The 19,469-nt window shown below is 40.4% G+C and overlaps 2 protein-coding genes across 11 annotated transcripts in view; one reads left to right on the top strand and one right to left on the bottom strand.

Annotated features, from left to right (window-relative positions):
* Nucleotides 1-307: 307 nt before the first annotated feature.
* On the bottom strand, nt 308-2,375 carry Fancf (FA complementation group F). The gene has a single exon (XM_021167623.2). It carries the CDS (start codon nt 2,360-2,362, stop codon nt 1,337-1,339), a length of 1,026 nt encoding a protein of 341 aa, XP_021023282.1. The 5' UTR covers nt 2,363-2,375; the 3' UTR covers nt 308-1,336.
* A 1-nt stretch (nt 2,376) lies between these two features.
* Gas2 (growth arrest specific 2) overlaps nt 2,377-19,469 on the top strand; it is a 127,719-nt gene continuing 110,626 nt past the window's right edge. Inside the window, exons 1-3 of one of the 10 annotated variants that reach the window (XM_029479603.1) lie at nt 2,377-2,753; nt 4,388-4,475; nt 5,191-5,300. The gene's annotated coding sequence lies outside the window, so the exon portion shown is untranslated. Of the gene's footprint in view, nt 2,754-3,918; nt 4,200-4,387; nt 4,476-5,190; nt 5,301-8,263; nt 8,286-18,000; nt 18,050-19,040; nt 19,446-19,469 lie in introns of those variants that run through there. The other 9 variants (XM_029479607.1, XM_021167625.2, XM_029479608.1 and 6 more) reach the window with 9 other exon arrangements.

Here is a 19,469-nt window from a genome sequence, read left to right on the forward strand (position 1 = left end):
AGGGATTTGACCACAGGAGCAAAAGAAATGATACTGCTCTCTTCAGATAACTGTATTCGTCGTTTAGACTTGTGTCCTAAATCAGAATTAAAAATTTGCATTATATATCCTTTTGCTCTATTTCTAAAATTAGGACTTAATTTTGTGAGTTATAGGCATTTAACACGGAGAAAGTGTGTTGAACCCTGGAAATTTACTAAGCAAATTATTTATTAACAAAACCATTTACTATTAAATTTAAAACACTTGAGCAGACAAAGTTGTTTTGTTTTTTTGAGACAGCTTTTCTCTTTGTGTAGCCCTGGCTGTCCTGGAACTTGCTTTGTAGACCAGGTTGGTCTTGAACTCAGAGATGTGCCTGCCTCTGCCTCCCTAGAATAAAGTAGGGTTCTTAGTCAGCGAATACTCAAAATGGTCTCCATCCAGCAAACATGAGGAAAAACAGAAACAGACAATTAAACACCTGATGACCCCAGGTTAGGGCTATTAATGTGGTCTTGATTCTCTTAACTTACTAGATCCCTTCATCATATAACCCAAAGGGATATGTTTACACTTACTGTGCTCTAAACACTTAATGGGGACTCAAGAAATGCTTTAAACTATTTGCTGTTATTTTGACTTTCAGAATAGTGACTTGTACAAAGAACAAAATTTTCTGAGCAATGCAATTTTAATGCACATAAAGGTTGGTAAACAGGGCAAAGAAAGCAAGTCTAGGGCTCTAACTCTAGCCCAGTCAGCTTTGAAGTTAACATGATGCTACCACATGTTGCTGGTTAAACAAAACTTTGTACTACTGAAGAGTGTTAGGAACCAAGTAAATCGTACAAAAAGTATCCTTCTTGGAAAACGTAAAGCTGCCTTTTCTTTTTAGGGTGAATCTAGTTTTAGTATTCTTACAAATTAGCTTTATGCAAAACAAGCTGAAAATTCGATGGCTTTAAGAATTCTTTCAAGATTAATGATGTAGCTCAGTGGTGAACACTGTCTAACATAGGCAGGGTCCTGGATAAATTACCAGAACAAAAACAACTCTCTCTCTATAATATATATAATATATATATATATTTATATAGTATAGATATTGTGCATATTACATATATCTATATTATGAACCATTTAAAATTGGCACCTGAATAATAAGGTTTTGGGAGCATGTATATAGGGAATTGGTGAGAACACTGACAATTTGTAAACTGTATAGTCAAGAAGTAGCAGGATGCTGAGCATAGAGGCTTTGGTGAGAAGTATGCTTGTTATTCCCTCTATGGGACAGGATCTGTCCAGATGCCCAGCCTGGGAACTGAGAATCTACTCTAGCATGATCCCACACTCAAGCATCATCAGGCAAGGCCAGTAGGAGGTCTGTCCAGATGCTCATCCCAGGAACCTCGAAATCTCCATCCAAGGCTTTGCGGGACCTTAGGGTCACCAGCACCTCTTCCTGCAGAAATGGCTGGGCATGGCACAAGCTCTGCAGCCTTAGGCACAGTTCTTCCCAGGACATGTCCTCCATCTTTGTGGGGACCCAAGCACCCTTTTGCAGATCATAGTGCAGCCGCGTGGCCCACGTTGTGAGCAGGTCCAGGTAGGCGTGAGACAGTGCGTGGTGGCAGCCCGCCACCGAGGCCAGGCGCTTAGCTGGCAGATGGCGGCAAAAAGCGGCCAATACCTCGGGACTTTCGAGAAGCCAGCTCAGTAGTTTCTGTGTCTCATCCGCACCCGCAGGGTCCGTGGCCTGTGCTGGCTCCGGGTCTGCCTCGCGCAGCAGCGCTTCAGCCGTCACCTCGAGCACGTGCTCCCGCGGCCCGCTCGTCCACAGCGTATCCAGGAGTTTGCGCGCGGCCGCGGAGTCGGCCCCGCCCAGCTCGTGCAGGCGCGCGTCCAGCAGCTCCGCGTGCGTGCGCAGCAGCGCGCTCCTGGGCGCGTCCCCGCCGAGGCGGCACAGTAGGCGCAGCGCGCTTCCGCGGCGCGCCAGGAGGACCAGGCGCGACTGCGGCACGTCGTCTCGGTGGTCCGCGGCGGGGCCCGGGAACAGCAAGCTCGGCAGCGCGCGGACGGCGGCGGGCGCGAGCGCGCGGTTCCGCAGCAGGCGGAGGGCGAGCCGCGCGTCCCCGGACTCCAGCGCCGCGAAACTGCGCAGCCCAAGCGGCCCTCCCCGCGCGGGGAGCCGCCTCTCGAGCGCCTCCCGCACGCGGCCGTGGCCGCGGCCCGCGAAGCGTCGGTACACGTGGAGCAGATAGCGCGCCCACTGCAGCGCCCTGCGCACCTTCTCGGCATCCCACGTGCTCACCAGCGACCCACACGACACGGCCAACAGCTCGGAGAATCGCTCGGTTTGCTGCACAAGCGGCTCCATGGCGGCCGCTTTCGCCCTGACATTCCGAGGCGCGAGCCGATTGGACGTGAGCGTGAGCGCCCGCCTCAGCGTGCTGTGCCATTGGACGACGGCCGTGTCAGTCTTGCACCAGGGTTTCCGGGACATATTGGCGCTGAAAATGAACTAGGGCAAAGTCCCAAGCTTTTACTCTGGGTCTGGGAGAGGACGCGTGAGTGCGAGTTTGAGCGCTAGGATTTTATGTGCTCTTTTGTTTTAAAAATGCCAGTGGTAGACATTTAGGCGCTTCCCCGAAAGGGAACCCATGTTCATCATTATTAGCAGTGCGGATGTGATCTGCTTGCGAACTCAAAGCTCTTAAATGGCCCGTTTTCCTGGTACTTGTGGAACCAGGACCCTCTCACGCTGTGCTGTGAGTTCCCGGACTTTTTTCCTTTTTCCTTATTTATATTGTTTATTGATTCTGAGGAAACCTATCACTAAATTGTGCAAGCAGCCTTTCAGTTTGCAATCCTGCCTCGACTAACCTAGTGACTGGCAGCACTATCCTGAGGCTTACTAGCTATGCAGTAAATGAAAGTTTAAGCTCAAAATTAATCTACATATTTATGCTAGACTCTGAATAGTTCTGGGCATTCTTATCAGAACATATAGTTAAGCCAGTTTTGTTTAGTTTTTAACCATTAGCCCAGACTATAGTGTTTGGCCTTGTGATTTTATTTTAGTCCGTGTGATGGGTTTTAAAGTTTCAGGTGGTAGCTGTTAGGAATTACAGAGGTCACTGGTTCATCCACTTACTGAATACTAAGTCACGTGGTGTGATAGCCAGTGAAGTACAGGACTGGCGCAGCTGAGATTAAGTGTAGTTAAATGCTACCCTGTCCCACAGGAAACACTAATGTTCCTTAGAGACACTTTCAACTTGATAATGTGGTAGACAAAAATAAGAGTCACCAGATCTTAGATGTTAGGGAAAGCCCCATTAAACCTTCCTTTCAACTGAATGCCCAAAGAACACACCTCTGAAAACGCTTCAAGGCCATGGGAACCATTAATAAACCTTAAGCCACCAGAGTGAAAACCAGATCTAATCCAGGATGAGAAAGAAGTCCAAAACAGCTTCATTTCCAAGTGGCTGGGACAGTTCAGAGAAATATCACCGGTACTCACCTTTTCAAAACCAATATTATGTTAAATCTCAGTACCACAGTGAGTAATTATTTGTTTCACAGTAGCCATCTTTTATTAAGTAGCTATGCATCCCTACAACAGTTTCCCATCAGAAGAATGCACTTTGGATTTCGAACCAGTTTTCCATTTAATTTGGAACAATCCATGTAGAGGCTGAAAGATGATAAACACTTTAATTTCAAGAAACCTATGCACTTGAGGCAGACATTAGGAGGACCCCTGTAAGTGTAATTCAAATCAGATATTGTGTAATTTTAAAGTGCCAGGTGTGGTGATTTTAAAGACCAATTGGGAATGGATAGGAGAGCACTGGAAGGCTATATGGACTGATCTTTGATTTAGGCTGCACAAATATTTGCACCATCAGAGGATAGTGGAAAATCACGTGAGAGGAATCACACAAGTTAAAATGTCAGTGTAAGACGTGAGTACTGTATGCTGAGAATGCCAGGAACAACCTTCCACCTGCTGGTCACACTCTGCAAATCCCCAATATGTAGTAAATAAGAACAGAAAATGGAAGCCCAGTGTTAGGAAACTTTTATTAAAATAGCATTTCATTCAAACACAGGAATGAGCAACATAAACAACTAACATAAGATACTTTCACCAAGAGCTTCCCTCAGGACTCTAGAGAAGATGGAAGCCATATATGTGCCATACTGGGGTAGGTTTTTGTTGCTGACTTTCAGTATGTACTCCGTGGTGTTTTCAGTAAGATGTCCTCCATCGGCTTTGGTGTTTAAATACCCTAGTTGGTACCACTGCTTGAGAAGGTGTGGCCTTAGGTTAGGCTTCCAGAACTTAGAACATCAACTACTTCCAATTTCATCCTTTTCTGTTTCATGTTTGCAGGTGAGCGTGCCAACTCTTAGCTTCCTTCCTCTGCTGCCTTGCCTGTCTCCTGCCGTGATGGACTCTTGCTCTCCTAGAACCCTCAACCGTAAGCATAAATAAAACCTGCTATAAGTTGCTGTGGTCATGATGTTTTATTGTAGCATCAGAAAGTTAACCTGTACTTTGGGATATCGGTCAGCTCCACCCTCAGGGCCAGAAAATGTTAACTGACTAGTCTAGGAATCCAGCTGTAAGCCTCTCTCTATAACACTCTCTACGAAATAAAATAAGTTCAGAAGTGGCCAGAGGAATTATCTATAGTCATTAGGCCTACAGTGTTCAGAAAAAAAAAAATCTTACTCTAAAGTTAGTAATTAGTCTAAGCTGAACACCAGGCATGCTTATGGGAGAGTTTCTTTGTCAGGAAGAAAAGTTGAACAGTCCTTAATCTGAATCTGCTTATAAATACCTTATATATTTCTAATTGCTTTTGTCAATCTTGTGGGGCTTTTCAAATTTATTTAATTTAAATGTATGTAGCTAAAGAAGCCCTTGCTGTGATGGATTCTATCCCTCTGAAACCATAGGCAAGGATGAGTTGGTCATGGTATTTTATTACAGCAACAGGAAAGTAAATGATGCAGGCAGTAAGCGGACCAGTGAGAGGGGAGATGTGAGAGGATAAAGGATGGTGAATATAAAGGAAGTAAAAATGGTAGATATATGATGATGTCTTAATGAACCTATTGTTTTGAAACAAATTACTGTCATTTTTATTTATAGGATTGCATTCCAAAGAGTTTTCTTTTTTTCCGTTTAAGCCTAGTGTTTTCTATGTGCCTCTCAAATGTTCTTTACTGGAGTGTCTTTTGCCTGGATGTGAAAAGACTGGAAACATTGCTCAAACACAAGCCAGAAGCCACGCTGCATGGTAATGGAAAGTGTGCATTGTGTTTCCTATTATCTGACCTAGGCTTTTGTAAATAGAAAGGGGGAAAATTATCCACTTGCCCTCTCCTTCATTAATGTGTTTTCTTCTTTCTTTCCCCACTGTCCTGAGCAGAGGATAGCTCATCATCATGTTAGCTCCTTGCCCTTGCCCTTTGATTTTCTGCTGAAGTAATCAGTATGAGGCCTTAGCAAACAAGCAGGGGGACCAACGGCAGGCTCTGGCTTCTAAGGCTGATGCATCTTTTTTCTGCCTCTGTTCTGCCCGATGTTCCCCCTAGCAGTCCTCTGGACTTCCTGCATGTGGGGTCATACTTACTGACTGCTTTTGCCTTGCCCAGAATTTTATACATGTTCTTCTGTTTGTTTATCTTCAAAATCTCTCATGAGTCTGCCCTTATTTTCTGATAAGATCTCAACAGAGTCAATTGCTCAAATTCTCAGTCATTTTTATAAGTCATGTGAGTTCATGAGTCATAACATTTTCCTTCTACATTCATCTAGCTAGTGATGAGTACTTTAATGAATGTATTCTAAAATACCTAACATTGACATATGAGCTGCCAGTCTGTGACAGAAGTCATCATTACAGCAAGTATATGACAGGTGATGTGAAATCATCCCATAATGTAATTAACTAGAGGTGAATAAAGCATTCTATTAACAGTGTGGCATGGTGGAGGTGTCGGAACAGGGCGGATGGTGAAGACTTTAGAACACCTTCTGCAGTTTAAAATTATTTCTTTTATAATTAATAACTTGTCTGTTTGTCTGACTTTCTTTTCTTTCTTTCTCTTTCCTTCCTTCTTTGCTTTCTTTCTCCTTTCTTTCCTTCTTTCTTCCTTTCTTTCTTTCTTTCTTTCTTTCTTTCTTTCTTTCTTCCTTCCTTCCCTTCCCTTCCCTTCCCTTCCCTTCCCTTCCCTTCCCTTCCCTTCCCTTCCATTTTTCCCCCTTCTTTTGTTTTCCCCCTTCAGTAAGAAAGGAAATGAACTGTTTTATTTTGAATTAGAAGATAGCTTTCATGTAGATATATGACACTGTTTGCATGCCTTCATTTTTGTATGTTGATGTATGAGCACCTGCCAGGAAGGAGTTTTTGTTTCTGGTTCAATAACTTTTAAGTGTCTGCTGTTCCCATTTTCAAGTCTCCCAAAACTTTTATGTGGATTCTTTAGGCACATTTTTTTCATTATTTCTCAGCCTTCTTTTTTCCTGGATGGCTGAAAGTTCCAGACATATAACACAAAATGTCCTAAGAGATTTGTGTGTGTGTGTGTGTGTGTGTGTGTGTGTGCTAAGCAAATAGAAATTGAAAAGTGTGTACATATATAAACTCACTTTAATTCCCCTTTCATAATGATAGATGAAACTAATTTTTCTAATTAGTGTCTTACAAAGTAGCAAATATAGTGAGAAATTGCCACAAAAGCTGTTGTATTTAATTACTTCCAGACCTAATCTGGGTTATGAGATTGGGCTGCTCTGCTAATAGCATTAATGTCAAGGAATGTTCTCACAAGAGATTCCTGGTATTTCAAAATAAACTGGCTGAAACCAGCAAAAAGTGATTAAAATAAAGTTTGCAATATTACAAATACATTTAACTGGAGGGTAACATTTTTATAGCATTGTTTCTTTGTTAATTGTCAACATTTTAGTAGTAGGGATGACCTCAAAAAAGTAAAATAAATGTTTAAAATAAAAAGGGAAAATAATTGTTAGGATGCTGCAGAAAATATCCAGTCACATTTACAGAAGATGGCCCCTGTGAAGGGAGAGAAAAGTGTTTGAAGCAAAATGATTGTATAGCTTAGTTTTTTTTTTTTTCTTTCATTTTATTCTTTTGACGAGCATAATGAATATGGCCATTTTTAAAGTCCCCATGTTGATCTCTAGCAAATCTGCACATGTTCCTGCTGCTTTTCCTTGTAGAATACAGAGCATCTCCATCCCTTGCTTAATTGGTACAATTTTGTTATTGTGGCTTTTAAAATAAAATTCTCAAATTGTAGGTGTGTGGATGTTTTGCCCAAGTTTGTGTCTGCTCACCATGTTCAAGCCTTGTGTCATGGCAGCCAGAAGAGGGTACTTGATCTTCTAGAATTAGAATTACATGTAGCTGTGAGGTGCCACATGATTTTTAGGAGCTGAACCTGAGCCTTCTTCAAGAGCACAGTGGTTTGAATCACTGAGACATCTCTCTAGCCCCAACATTTATGTTTTATTGCTGCTGTTCTGAGAGCAGAAGACCTTCACTAGTGAGCAGCATGCAAATCAGCATGCTGACTGTACCTCTATCCACTTGCAGGTTTCCCTCCTCCCTGCTAAGTCTGACCAATAGAAAATGCTTTGAAATTAGAACAAGACATTATTGAGGGCAATGCAGGCTAGAGAATAGGAATAAATAGTAATAAGAATATTAATAAAGGCAAGTTTACTTTATAATGGTAAATAATTGGAACTATTAGAGACTTTAATCTGAGTAATAGTAAAGACTACAATCAATTATATAATTCTAAGCAAAATCACACTTCATGATGAAATAATTTATTAACAAGATACTCTTTTCAAAAGAAAACTATTTCTTCATATCAAATAGTATTTTTAAGTTGGTCTTGGTTACAGACCTTCTGAAGTATTGATGAAATATTTCACGGTTGGGGTCACTACAACATGAGAGACTGTACTAAAGGGTTGCAGCATTAGGAAGGTTGAGAACCACTGGTCTAAGTCATATTTTCCAGTAAAATTGTTTTGAGTGCTAATCATTTAGTTTGTGGTTATCTTATTATTAAGAACACAAACAAAGTGAAAAACCCTCCTTAGGGTTTATCTATCACTCTGTCTTTTGGCATTCATGCCTTTTCAGGATTGGAGGTGGTTAGAAATGCTGATCCTTGGACTCCCATCTCTCTCCCATAACCAAAGCCAAAGAAAAGGTTATGCCCGTGGACTGTTGACCGTTTCTGTAAGTTTTTCCTGGTCAGAAGTTTTCTCTGAATACCTTTTTTTTTTTTTTCTGTGAGCTTTTCATGGAGGCAGTGCACTGCCATTGTGCCTGTGGTGTTTTGACTGACTCCTGTGAGCCCTGAGCTCTCAACCCCAGGTGCAGTTCAGACTGACTCACATAGCACATGGTCTTCTTTTCATTTGTATTCACTCATTTCCTTAGGAGAGTATATTATTGTAGTTAAACATTTGGATATAAATTTATTGTTTTATATATAATATATATATATATATATACATATATATATATATGTCAGACAGTAAAGGAGTTCTTGTTCCCCTCTCCTCTTTAAAACAAAAAAAGAAAAAAAAGAAAGCCTAGATGGAATGAAGAAAGGGAGAGGGGGAAAAGGTAGGAAGGAAGGGACAGAAGAGGAAGGAAGGAGAGAAAAGGGGGTAAGTAGACAGCTAATCTCATTCAAACAAGTGGCTTCAAATTGCTTCATGTTTTGTTGTGGGGAAACAAACAAACAAACACTTTTAAACCAATCAAACGTAGGCATGAGTTGAATCTTGCTATGCATTTGTTTTTAAAGGCAAAGTTAACCCAGGGTTGCCTCAAGCTCCTAATTTCTCAATTCCTCTACCATTCAAGTATTAGGAGTCTAGATGTGTATCACTCTGCCGTGACCAGCTTAACCTGCTTAGATGATGTGTGATACCACATAATCTCTTTAAAGTCATTCATTTTCCCCAATGACAATGCGAGCCCCTGGTCAGCTGGAGTCTCACCCTTGCCTTTAGATAGCGAATGCCTGACACACAGAACTGCTAGAATGAGGGAAACCATGCCCATGAAGAAGTCAAGCAGGAGAGAGCTGGGGTAGGAAGGCTTCTGGTCTCTGTTTGAAAGGATGGCAATGTCATTACTACAGGGGTTTCTTGTGGTGATACTCAGTATCAAAGCGGAGGCAGTTAGTCATCAGACAGAACATATTTTATGTGACCCTCAAGAGATGTCCATCAGTAAATGGTCGATGTATTTTAACAAAGAAACTACATCTCTTTTTTTTTTTTTCCTTCCAAATTTGGTCTTCTGTTCATGATGTCAGGGGCCATGGCCATTGTGACTAGTGCAGAGTATTACTCTTCCTGACAGCCCGGCATTGTGGTTGGCACAATTCTTAAGGCCAGTGGTCACCATGGTCACAGCAGGTAGACAAAGGTTTCTTAAGCAAAGCTCTCCCAACCCTCCCAGGTCCCTGTAAAGTTCTCTCACTTTGGGTTTGGAGTGCTACTCATTTCAGTATTCTGTCTGGTCTGCTGTGACAGATACCAACTTAGATCATTTTTAAAGTCTACTACAAATATTTTGTGAAAAATAAAATGAGGAGGGTTTCCCATTTGTGAAATGTCAGAGTTCCAGTAATAAAAATGTCAAGAAGTTTTCTCATGATTTGATAAAGTAATCATTTTTGTCATTTTAAGTAGCCCCATACCAAAAGAAAACTGGTTCAGTGTCCACATGAATGAGAGGTTCAGGAAACATGCCATTTGTTCTGTCCATAAAGCTGCAGAGTTAATACCTCTGTTTTCCACTGAGAGGCTTGGATGCCTGCCTATGACTCTTCCATCCTGCAACAGCATCCACCTTGATGCAGAACCCCAAAAGCTTTGTGATTCACTTCTTCATCTAGCCATGTACTTAACAAGCATACATTTGGTACCACGATAAAGACACAATCTCATGCCTATTTTTTCTTGTGATTTTGGTTGTGAGAGTGGGTGAGCTATCTTTCCAGCCTTCAGCCCTGCTTCCTCACACTCACAGTTTGTAGGTAAGATAGATGGAAAAGTACACTGCAATGCTGTGTGGAAAATGAGAAATCAAAGAAAACATAAAGAACACAGGAAACAGCTGCTCCTCCCAGAGCTCAAAGATCCTAAGAAAGTTGAGGATGGAGATGCTTCTAGATGAACAAATGTCCTCAACCGGAAAGCAAAATATGAAATATCTTTCTTACTAGCATCAGTGAAGATCAGGAGCTGTGAAGATGTGAGACATTTAGGATTTTGCGACAGTATTTTATGTTGTATGTATGATTGATGTATACACAGTATGGCTTATATTTTATAATGAAGTTATCTGTTCATTGACACTTTTCCTCAATTTTGATTGATTTCCTCTTGAGTTCAATTTCCCTTTTTTTTTTTTTTTTTGACTGTGGCTAATGAAACAAATTTCCCCATTCTCCAAGAGTGTTGCTTTTCAATGATAGGACACAAAAGAAACCAGGGTAATGCCAAGGAGAAACATACCAGCGTATGATAACTTAGAGGTAAGTGGTAGGTGGCTATGTGCATCAGTGCACAATTTTGGATCTGTGCCATTAATGTATTTGTCCTGATTTTTAGTCATATGTGAAAAGGTTAGAAGTCATAGTGGGAGATATATTTCCACACAGTTCATTGTAGTCATATTACATTATATATGATTAAACCTTGGGTCCAAATCAACTTGTTTTTAGATGAAGTGACAGGTGATACAGGTTAACCTCATTTATAAGTCTGGCACACCAGCTAGCATCTGTTTTAGTGAAATCTATTTGTATTTTACCAGATGAAATGGTCATAGAATGATCATAGAATGAAACCATCACCATGTTAAACATGTCATCATCATGACGTGTTAAAAATTACATTTCTACTCTTGAGTTTCAATTTGTGAAATTAGAGACAGTGCATAAAAGTATAACCAAAGAGTTTTACGATTCCTGTGTTATTGATATCTGTGACATTCATTTATTCAGTGATTATACATGCAGTGCCCACTCCATGCCTCATGGTGTTCAGAGTGCTGGGAATTTAGTGGCATAAAGGATATACAAGGTATGGCTATCAAAATAGTTAATATGAAAATTTTTATTAAGTGAACTTTTCAGAATTAAGATTATTTTTTTTAAAAAAATAGATTGAGAAACAGACTACACAAATGTATAATGGAGGAAAATTACTTAATTACTTAATTCTAGCTTAAGTAGAAAAGCCATCTCAGCCTACTGGGTACATAATAAGTGAGCTTTCAGGGACAAGCAGCATGTTTTATAGAAGACTTTAGTCTTTTCCCACAGGTTTCAGACATTTTCCAGAATTACACAGGAAACACGTGTACTTATGCTGCACATGGAAAATCAGAACAGCCCTTGAATTTTCACCTGGAATTGCTCTTATTCTCTCTCTCTCTCTCTCTCTCTCTCTCTCTCTCTCTCTCTCTCTCTNTNTGTGTGTGTGTGTGTGTGTGTGTGTGTGTATGCACATGCTACTATAGTATCAGAAAAAGAGAACAAATACTGACACAGCTCTTTGGCTCTTTGGGTCCTCAATTGAGTAGGTGATGCCCACCCCTACTGGTTATCAGGAAATTCTTCGTTCATTTATTCAAATACTCACATCTTCTAGAAGCAGCACCCTTGCAAACACACCCAGAAATAGTTTTAACACTTGCCCCTGATAGCCATGTGTCCATTGACACATGAAGTTAGCCATAACATACTGTGAAAATGAAATTATTCCTAGACAGTCTGACAGTAACAACAGATTTCCCAAGGTCATTTATGAGGACTATTATTCCGACAATTGCCATTGGCTTTTTAGCCTACCTGTGGGATGTCTGCATTGATTCCCATTGGACCTGTGTCTCTGTGTGTATATGTGTGTGTTCATATATATATATATTTGTATGGTTGTGAACATCAAACTCAGGAACTGACTCATACTAAACACTTCTTTACTGGTAATGAATATTCTCTCCTACAACACTGTGCATGTCCTCAGACTATCGAGCACTAGCCTAAAGAGCTTCACATGGCTTCCTGTGTGTTCATGTCATCATCTGCTGTGACATTCTCCAAAGATGAACAGCAGACAGGGGAGGCTGGAATTTATCTGCCAGCTTTGCTACTCTTGAACCATATTTTTAAAACCCTTTCATTCATGTAGGTAGCACCTGTAAGCAGGTAACAGTGGAAGCCGGATACCCAAGAGCTAGAGTTACAGGCAATTATTCATGGGCCAGTAAGGGAATCAGGAATGAAAGTCTGGTCAAGGTTGACAAGCCCTTTTAACTACCGAGCCATCTCTCTAGCCATCAAGAAATAGGAAGGTTTCTTAATGACTTTCTGGAATATTTATCACTTGCTTTCATCTTTAGGTTTATTGCATGTCTTCTAATCTCCACTCCTTTTGTTCCCCTCCAGAATAAGTCAATAGGTATTATTTCCATTCCTACTGGGATGGGGGACAGAGAAGAGGAAGGTAGCATACAGATGGGGGGACAACGAGGCATATAATTGGTTACTCACTTAAGAAAATGGATAGTTCATGTTAGGGATGATGTGAAAAATTTAGTAACTCAGGAAACACCCACTGTTACAGATACTTTCCTGTTTCCATGATAATATAAAAACAAAAATTGTAGTGGAGAATTCTTTAAATCTGACTTGGTTGTTTTCAATGGAGTAAAATATCAAGGTCATAATTAGATATTTTTAATCTCCTTAAGTGAGACAATTGCTTCATTCCCCTTCCACCCAGGTAGGTTACATTTCCATCACTGGACTCTGGCTTCCTAGGGTAAAGAATCTGAGTTGAATAAAAGGTTATCTTTGGAAACATTCCCAGTGAGTAACTGAAATATATAAAGAAAATACTGATTTTGAGAAACACAAACACCCAAGCAAATAAAGAAAAACTACTGTTTGACATTTGGTCTAGTTTTATTTCTGCTGCTGTGATAAAATACTGATGAAAAGCAGCTTAGGGGATGAAAAGTTTGCCTGGCTTACAAATCTAGCTTACAGTCTTATCATTGAGGGGACGTTAAGGCAGCAATTCTAATAGCTGTTCACATGACATCTGCAGACAAGAAGAAAAAGAAACAAATGGATAGATTCTTGTTTGATCGTGTGTAGTTCAATTTTTTTAACTTTTACACAGTTCAATATTGCCTTCTTAGGGAAAGTTGATGTCCACATAGGTTGAGTCTTTCCACATTGTTAAATCAAGACACTCCCCCAGAGACATGCCCACAGGCCAGTCTGATCTAGGCAAATTCTTAATTGAAGTGCTCTTCTCATGTGGTCCTAGGTTGTGTTAAGGTGGCAGAGTGTTTTTTCTTTGAGAAAATTATTAAGATGGAAAAAGTTATCCAAATTAACTAAAAGATCGAGATAGAATATCCAAATTAGCAAAGTCAGAAATGGGACATAACAACAGACACTGAGAAAAAAGACATATTTTAAAAGCTCTACTCTTGACAATTTAGAAAAATCTAAAAAAAATGGATAGTTTTGTAAATGGATAACCAATTACCAAAGTTAAATTAAGATCACAAAAATAATTTAAAAGTCTGCTTAAATTATAGAAGCAGCAATTAGAAATCCTGCCCTATCCCCCTCCCCCCCAAAAAAAAGCCAGGGCCAGATGATTTTAGCACAGAATTCCATACAACTTCCAAAGAAGTGTTAATGCTAGTACTCCTCAAATTATTCCTCAAAGTAGAAACAGAAGGACAGAAGGGACATTGCCCAATTCATTTTTTGAGGCCATAGTTGCCTTGATACATAAACCATATAAAGACCCAATAAAGAAAGAGAATTACAAACCAATTTCCTCATGAACATGGATACAAAAATACTCAATAAAACACCTGTAAAAGATATCGAAGAACACATCATAAAGAACATCTACTATGATCAAGTAGGCTTTGTCCTATAGATATAGGAATAGTTCAACATACATAGATTACTATATGTAACCCACCACATAAACAAACTGCAAGATGGAAACCACATAAATGTCTCTGTAGATGCAGAAAAGCCCTCTGATAAACTCAGATACCCCATCATCATAAAATCCCTGGAGAGATTAGAGATACAAGGGATATACTCAACATAATAAGACAGTTTGTAGCAAGCCTATAGCAAATATCAACATAAATGGAGAGAAACTCAAAGCAGTTTCATTAAAAGCAGGAACAAGGCAAGGTTGTCCACTCTCTCCATACTTTTTCAATATAGTACTTGAAGTCTTAGTGAGAGCATCTAAGACCACTGAAGTTTACCAAGTGATAAAAATTGGAAAGGAAGATGTCCAAGTATCTTTATCTGTAGATATCATGATAGAATACAAAAGTGACCCTTAAAAAATTCTCTCAGGAAATTCCTGCAGCTGATAAAACACTTCCAGCAAAGTAACTATATACTAAGTTAACTCACAGAAATCAGTAGCCCTTGATATACAAATGACAAATAGACTGAGAAAGACCTTTTACAATAGACCCAAGTGATATAAAATAACTCGGGGCAGCTAACCAAGCCAGTGAAAGACTTGTATGATAAAACCTTAAGACATTGAAGAAAGAAATCGGAGAAGATAACAGAAGATGGAAAGATCTCCTATGCTCATGGAATGGGAGGATTAACATAGTAAAATTGGATATCCTAGCAAGGCAGTCTACAGATTCATTGAAATCCCCATCAAAATTTCAACAAATTTCTTTGTACATTTTGAATGGGAAAATTTCAGTTTCTATGGAAACATAATATCCAGGATAGTTAAAACAATTATGAATAATAAAAGAACTGCTTGATGTATCAACATCCCCAATTGCAAATTGTACTATAGAGTTATAGCAATAAAAACAGTATGGTATTAACATTAAAACAGTCACTGTGACCAGTGGAATTGAATTGGAGACCCAGATATAAATCCACACACCTATGGTCACCTGATTTTATATGAAGAAGCCAGAAATACACAATGGAATGAAAAGATAACATCTTCGACAAGTGGTGCTGGTTAAAGTGCATGGCTGCATGTAGAACAATCCAAATGGACCAAAGCCTTAACATAGATGGATATACAGTGAATCTGATAGAGCAGAAAGTGGGGAGTAACTTTGAACTCATTGGCACAGGTGAAGGCTTTCTGAATGGAACACCATTAGCACAGGTACTGAGATCAACAATAAATGGCTCATGAATCTGAAAAGCTGCAGAGCAAAGGACACTGTCATTTGAACAGAGAGGCAGCCTACAGAATGGGGAAAGATTTTTACCAACTACACTTCTGATAAATGGCTATAATCCAAAATATTTAAAGAACTCAAAAAACTAGATATCATGACAGTAAATAACCAGCTAAAAAGTGGGCTATATTTCTAAACAGAATTCTCAATAGAAGAATCTCAAATGGCTGAGAAACACTTAAAGAAATGTTCAACATTCTCATTCACCATGAAAATGCAAAACTACTGTGGTATTTTATCTCACACCCTTCAGAATAGCGAAGGTTCATAAAACAAGTGACTTTTGCTTGTAAGAATGTGGAAGAATTGACAGGGACATGTGTTATATTTACAAAATAGAGTATTACTCAGCCATTAAAAAATGAGATCATGGGATTCATTTGTACGTTGGTTTGAAAATGCTTGGCCCATGGGAAGTAGCACTATTAGAAAGTGTGGCCTTGTTGGAGTATGTGTGTCACTGTGGGGGTGAGCTTTGAGGCTTAAGCTCTGCCCAGTTCCGATAAGAGCCTCCTCTTGGCTGCCCTTGGAGCAAGATATAGAACTCTCCGCTCTTTTAGTACTATGTCTACCTGCATGTTGCTGTGTGTCACACCATGATGACAGTAGACTGAACCTCTGAAACTATAAGCCAACCCAAATAAGATGCTTCCCTTTATAAGATTACCTTGGTTATGTTATACCTTCATAGCAATGGAAACACTTGCTAAGACAACATGTAACTTGATGGGACTAGAAAAAATTATCCTGAGGGAGGTGATGGAGACTCAGGAAAACAAATATGGCATATATTCCCTTATATGTGGATATTAGTTGTTAAGTCAGTGATAACCTGCAAATAATCTATGGAGCAAAGATTGGATATACAGTAAGGGACTCAGGGGAGTGGGCAGATACAACTCTCTAGGAAAGGGAAATAGAACAGATAGTTATGGATGGATAGGGTGGGAGACTGGAAAGATTAAAGTGCAGAGGTGGAGGGAAGAGAGAAAAGAGGGAAGGAATACCAGAAGAGAAAGCTAAAATTAAGGGCCATTTGAGGGGTAGTTTGGAAATATAATACAGTAGAGATGTCCTAAAATATATACACATGAAGGTTATCTAAATGAAATCCTCAAATAATGGGGGAAACAGAGCCCCAAATTGCCATCTCTTTTCATCAAACAAAGCTTCCAGCACTGGGATTGGATTACATCTATTTGAGCTGTTGGCCAAAAGGGTCCCATGGGAACCCTTATGCAACCTATACTGTTGACAAGATGGCTCTCTACAAATTGATGGCAAGGCTCCATTGCTTAAGACAACACTTACACAACTCACTAAATGTGGTGAAGTTGAGCTGGTGTCATGTCAGCTTTTCTTTTTNAAAAACTATTTTTTTGCCATATTTTCTTCTCTCTTTATAACATACAGATCCTTTGTGTGTATATTATGGCTTTCAGTTTACTATTTATATAAGANTCTTGAATGTGAACGAGTGGGTCTCTGATTTTTTTTAAACCACTTTCTTGGGTTTGTTTCTTTCTGTTTGTTTCTTTTGTTCTATTCTGATGTGATGATTTATATTATATTATATTCCCTTAGAAGCCTGTTTTGGAATGAGAGACAGGAAGGGGTGCATTTGGATGGGAGGGTAGATGCGGAAGAACTACAAGAAGCAGAGGGAGGGGAGACTGTAATGAATATATATTGTCAGAGAAAAAATTATCTACAATAAAAGGGAAACAACAACCACAGTTAGCCTCCAAAATGCATCTTTGGAACTCCTGTGCTATATTTTCATCACCAAAAGAATATTTAGTTCAACTGTAAAAAATGCAAGGAAGAAAATATAAGTTCCCCGTTCCTTCTTGTATTTTTATATTAGATCCGCCTTGAAGGGCAGAGACTGACATGCTGCATAATTTAAAGCTTAGAAATGGGAAGGCTGGACCATGGGGAGGTGTGAGTATGTGTGATTAGGCTGCTTCAGTGCCCTCAAAAGCCTCCTTTTATTTCTTTAGCATTTCTCCTCAAGTCAGCAAAAACATCTCTCAACTCCCTATTTATAATGGAAGTAATGAATAATGAGAGCTATTTTTATCTAAGGGAAGATAGAATATAAGTAAGCTTTTTAAAGTCCAAGGTGGTAAACTCTTTGAACTCCTGGGATATCTCCTGGAAAACACATATTTTAACAGTCATTGGATGGGGATGATGTTTGGACGGTTCAAAATTACTAAGGATATAAAGGTTTTGTAAAGTGCACAGGTTCAGAAATTCAAAATGCCTTGTGTAGGAGAGTTCTATGAAAATTAAAACCAGGTCAAACTGAGAAATGATCTTCCTCATGATTATGCGTGCCAGTTCACCAAGTTTTGTCTGTTCTCTTTCCCTTCTTCCCTCCCTCCCTCCCTCCCTCCCTCCCTCTCTTTCCTGTTCTTTATATAAGTCAGTTTTAGATACTGTCCATTTTCAATTTGAGGAATGATCCTTTTCTCCTTTGGGTATGCTAAGGAGAACTCTGGAGCCAACAGTTGCAATAGGAAATATAACAGAAATGAAAGGCATGACTAGCCTAAGTCTTTCCATTGTCTTTCTCTTTTTGTTTGTACTGTCACTGCATGCAAATAATTGGTACCATTTCTGAATATTTTAGAGCAAGTAACCCTCCAGATGGCAGCAATAATAAATGTGGAATGCACTTTCACTGGCAGGTAACGTGGTCTGCCTTTCTTTGCTGTTGTAGATTTGTGGGTATATTTTGTTGGTTTTGTTGTTCTCTGGTAAGAGATGTGAGCATGACTCATTCCACTTTTTTTCTTTTTCTTTTTCTTAGATATTTTCTTTATTTACATTTCAAATGCTATCCCGAAAGTTCCCTACACCCTCCCCAGGACTGCTCCCCTACCAACCCACTCCCACTTCTTGGCCCTGGTGTTCCCCTGTACTGGGGCATATAAAGTTTGCACGACCCAGGGGCCTCTCTTCCCCAGATTCATTCCATTTTAACCTAGTATCTAGGGATCAGCGAGTACCTGGGTACTGCAGTCAAGCGGGCTAGATGCAGCCGTACACAAGGAGGTCCCTTGAAGCAGACTCTGGGAAGTTGAAACCCAACACTCAGCTACAGGCTCCTGTCCTTCAGAGGTGAACCAGACAGTCCAACACCTGTCCACTTCTTGCAAAGCTTTTCATCTTAAATTTCATAACTTAACACACAGCAGTTGGGGTGAATTGTCTGTGATGTTCAATACAACACTGACCTATGCCTGAGAGAAGGAAGGGCGCAATCACATTCCTTCCTAAAGTTAGAAAAAGCCCTGGGTGCAGATAGCCCTTCTAAACTATGACATTTAAACAGAATTTTAAGACATCACATGCTTCTATTTTTAATGAACACTGGCCCAAGTTACTAGAAAGCTCATGCCACTGAGTGTGCAAACTCATAGGTCAGGAAAGAAAAACTTTCCAACACCCAATTTTAACATTGTGCTAAAGTCATTGACTGTTAAAACTCCTGAAGTTAAATATGATATCCTCCCAGCTCCCCACCCCTTCTGTCTTAGCTTAGTGTTTGGGGGACAGGCAAGGGGCTGGAGCTTGGCCCCAACTCGGAATTGCTGCCAAGGGCTTGTAATACAATCTCTCCCATTTGAAGGGTAAATCAGTGTCAACCGCATTTGCTGTCCAGCAAGGGAAAAAAAAAAGTAAGCGTTTTACTTCCTCTTGGTCCGTGTGGACTGATGAAATGTAGGAAAGCTGTTTCTGGCGAGAGGGCTTAAAATCATTTTCCCAAACAGCACCAAGAGGAGCCATCACAGAAGTATGAAGAGGGGCGGTGCGGCCACAGCTGCCGCCACCGCCACCGTGCTGCTGGGCTGTGGGGAGCCAGGGCCACAGGACCCGCATCTGGAGGAGCCTCAGGGGTACAGACCAAGGCGCTGGTGCTGCTGAGCTGAGACGCAGGGAGCAGCTGGCTGGGTGAGCGCGCAGCCAGGAGGGGAGCCCAGCTTCTACTGCAGTCAGGAGCGGGGGAGGGACCTGGAAGCAACACCCGCAGCAGCAGCAGCAGCAGCAGCAGCATCACCAGCACCAGCACCACCAGGAAGGGTGAGCCGTGCTCACTGCAGTGGG

The sequence above is a fragment of the Mus caroli genome, chromosome 7 (genome assembly GCF_900094665.2).
Source record: "Mus caroli chromosome 7, CAROLI_EIJ_v1.1, whole genome shotgun sequence".
NCBI lineage: Eukaryota > Metazoa > Chordata > Mammalia > Rodentia > Muridae > Mus > Mus caroli.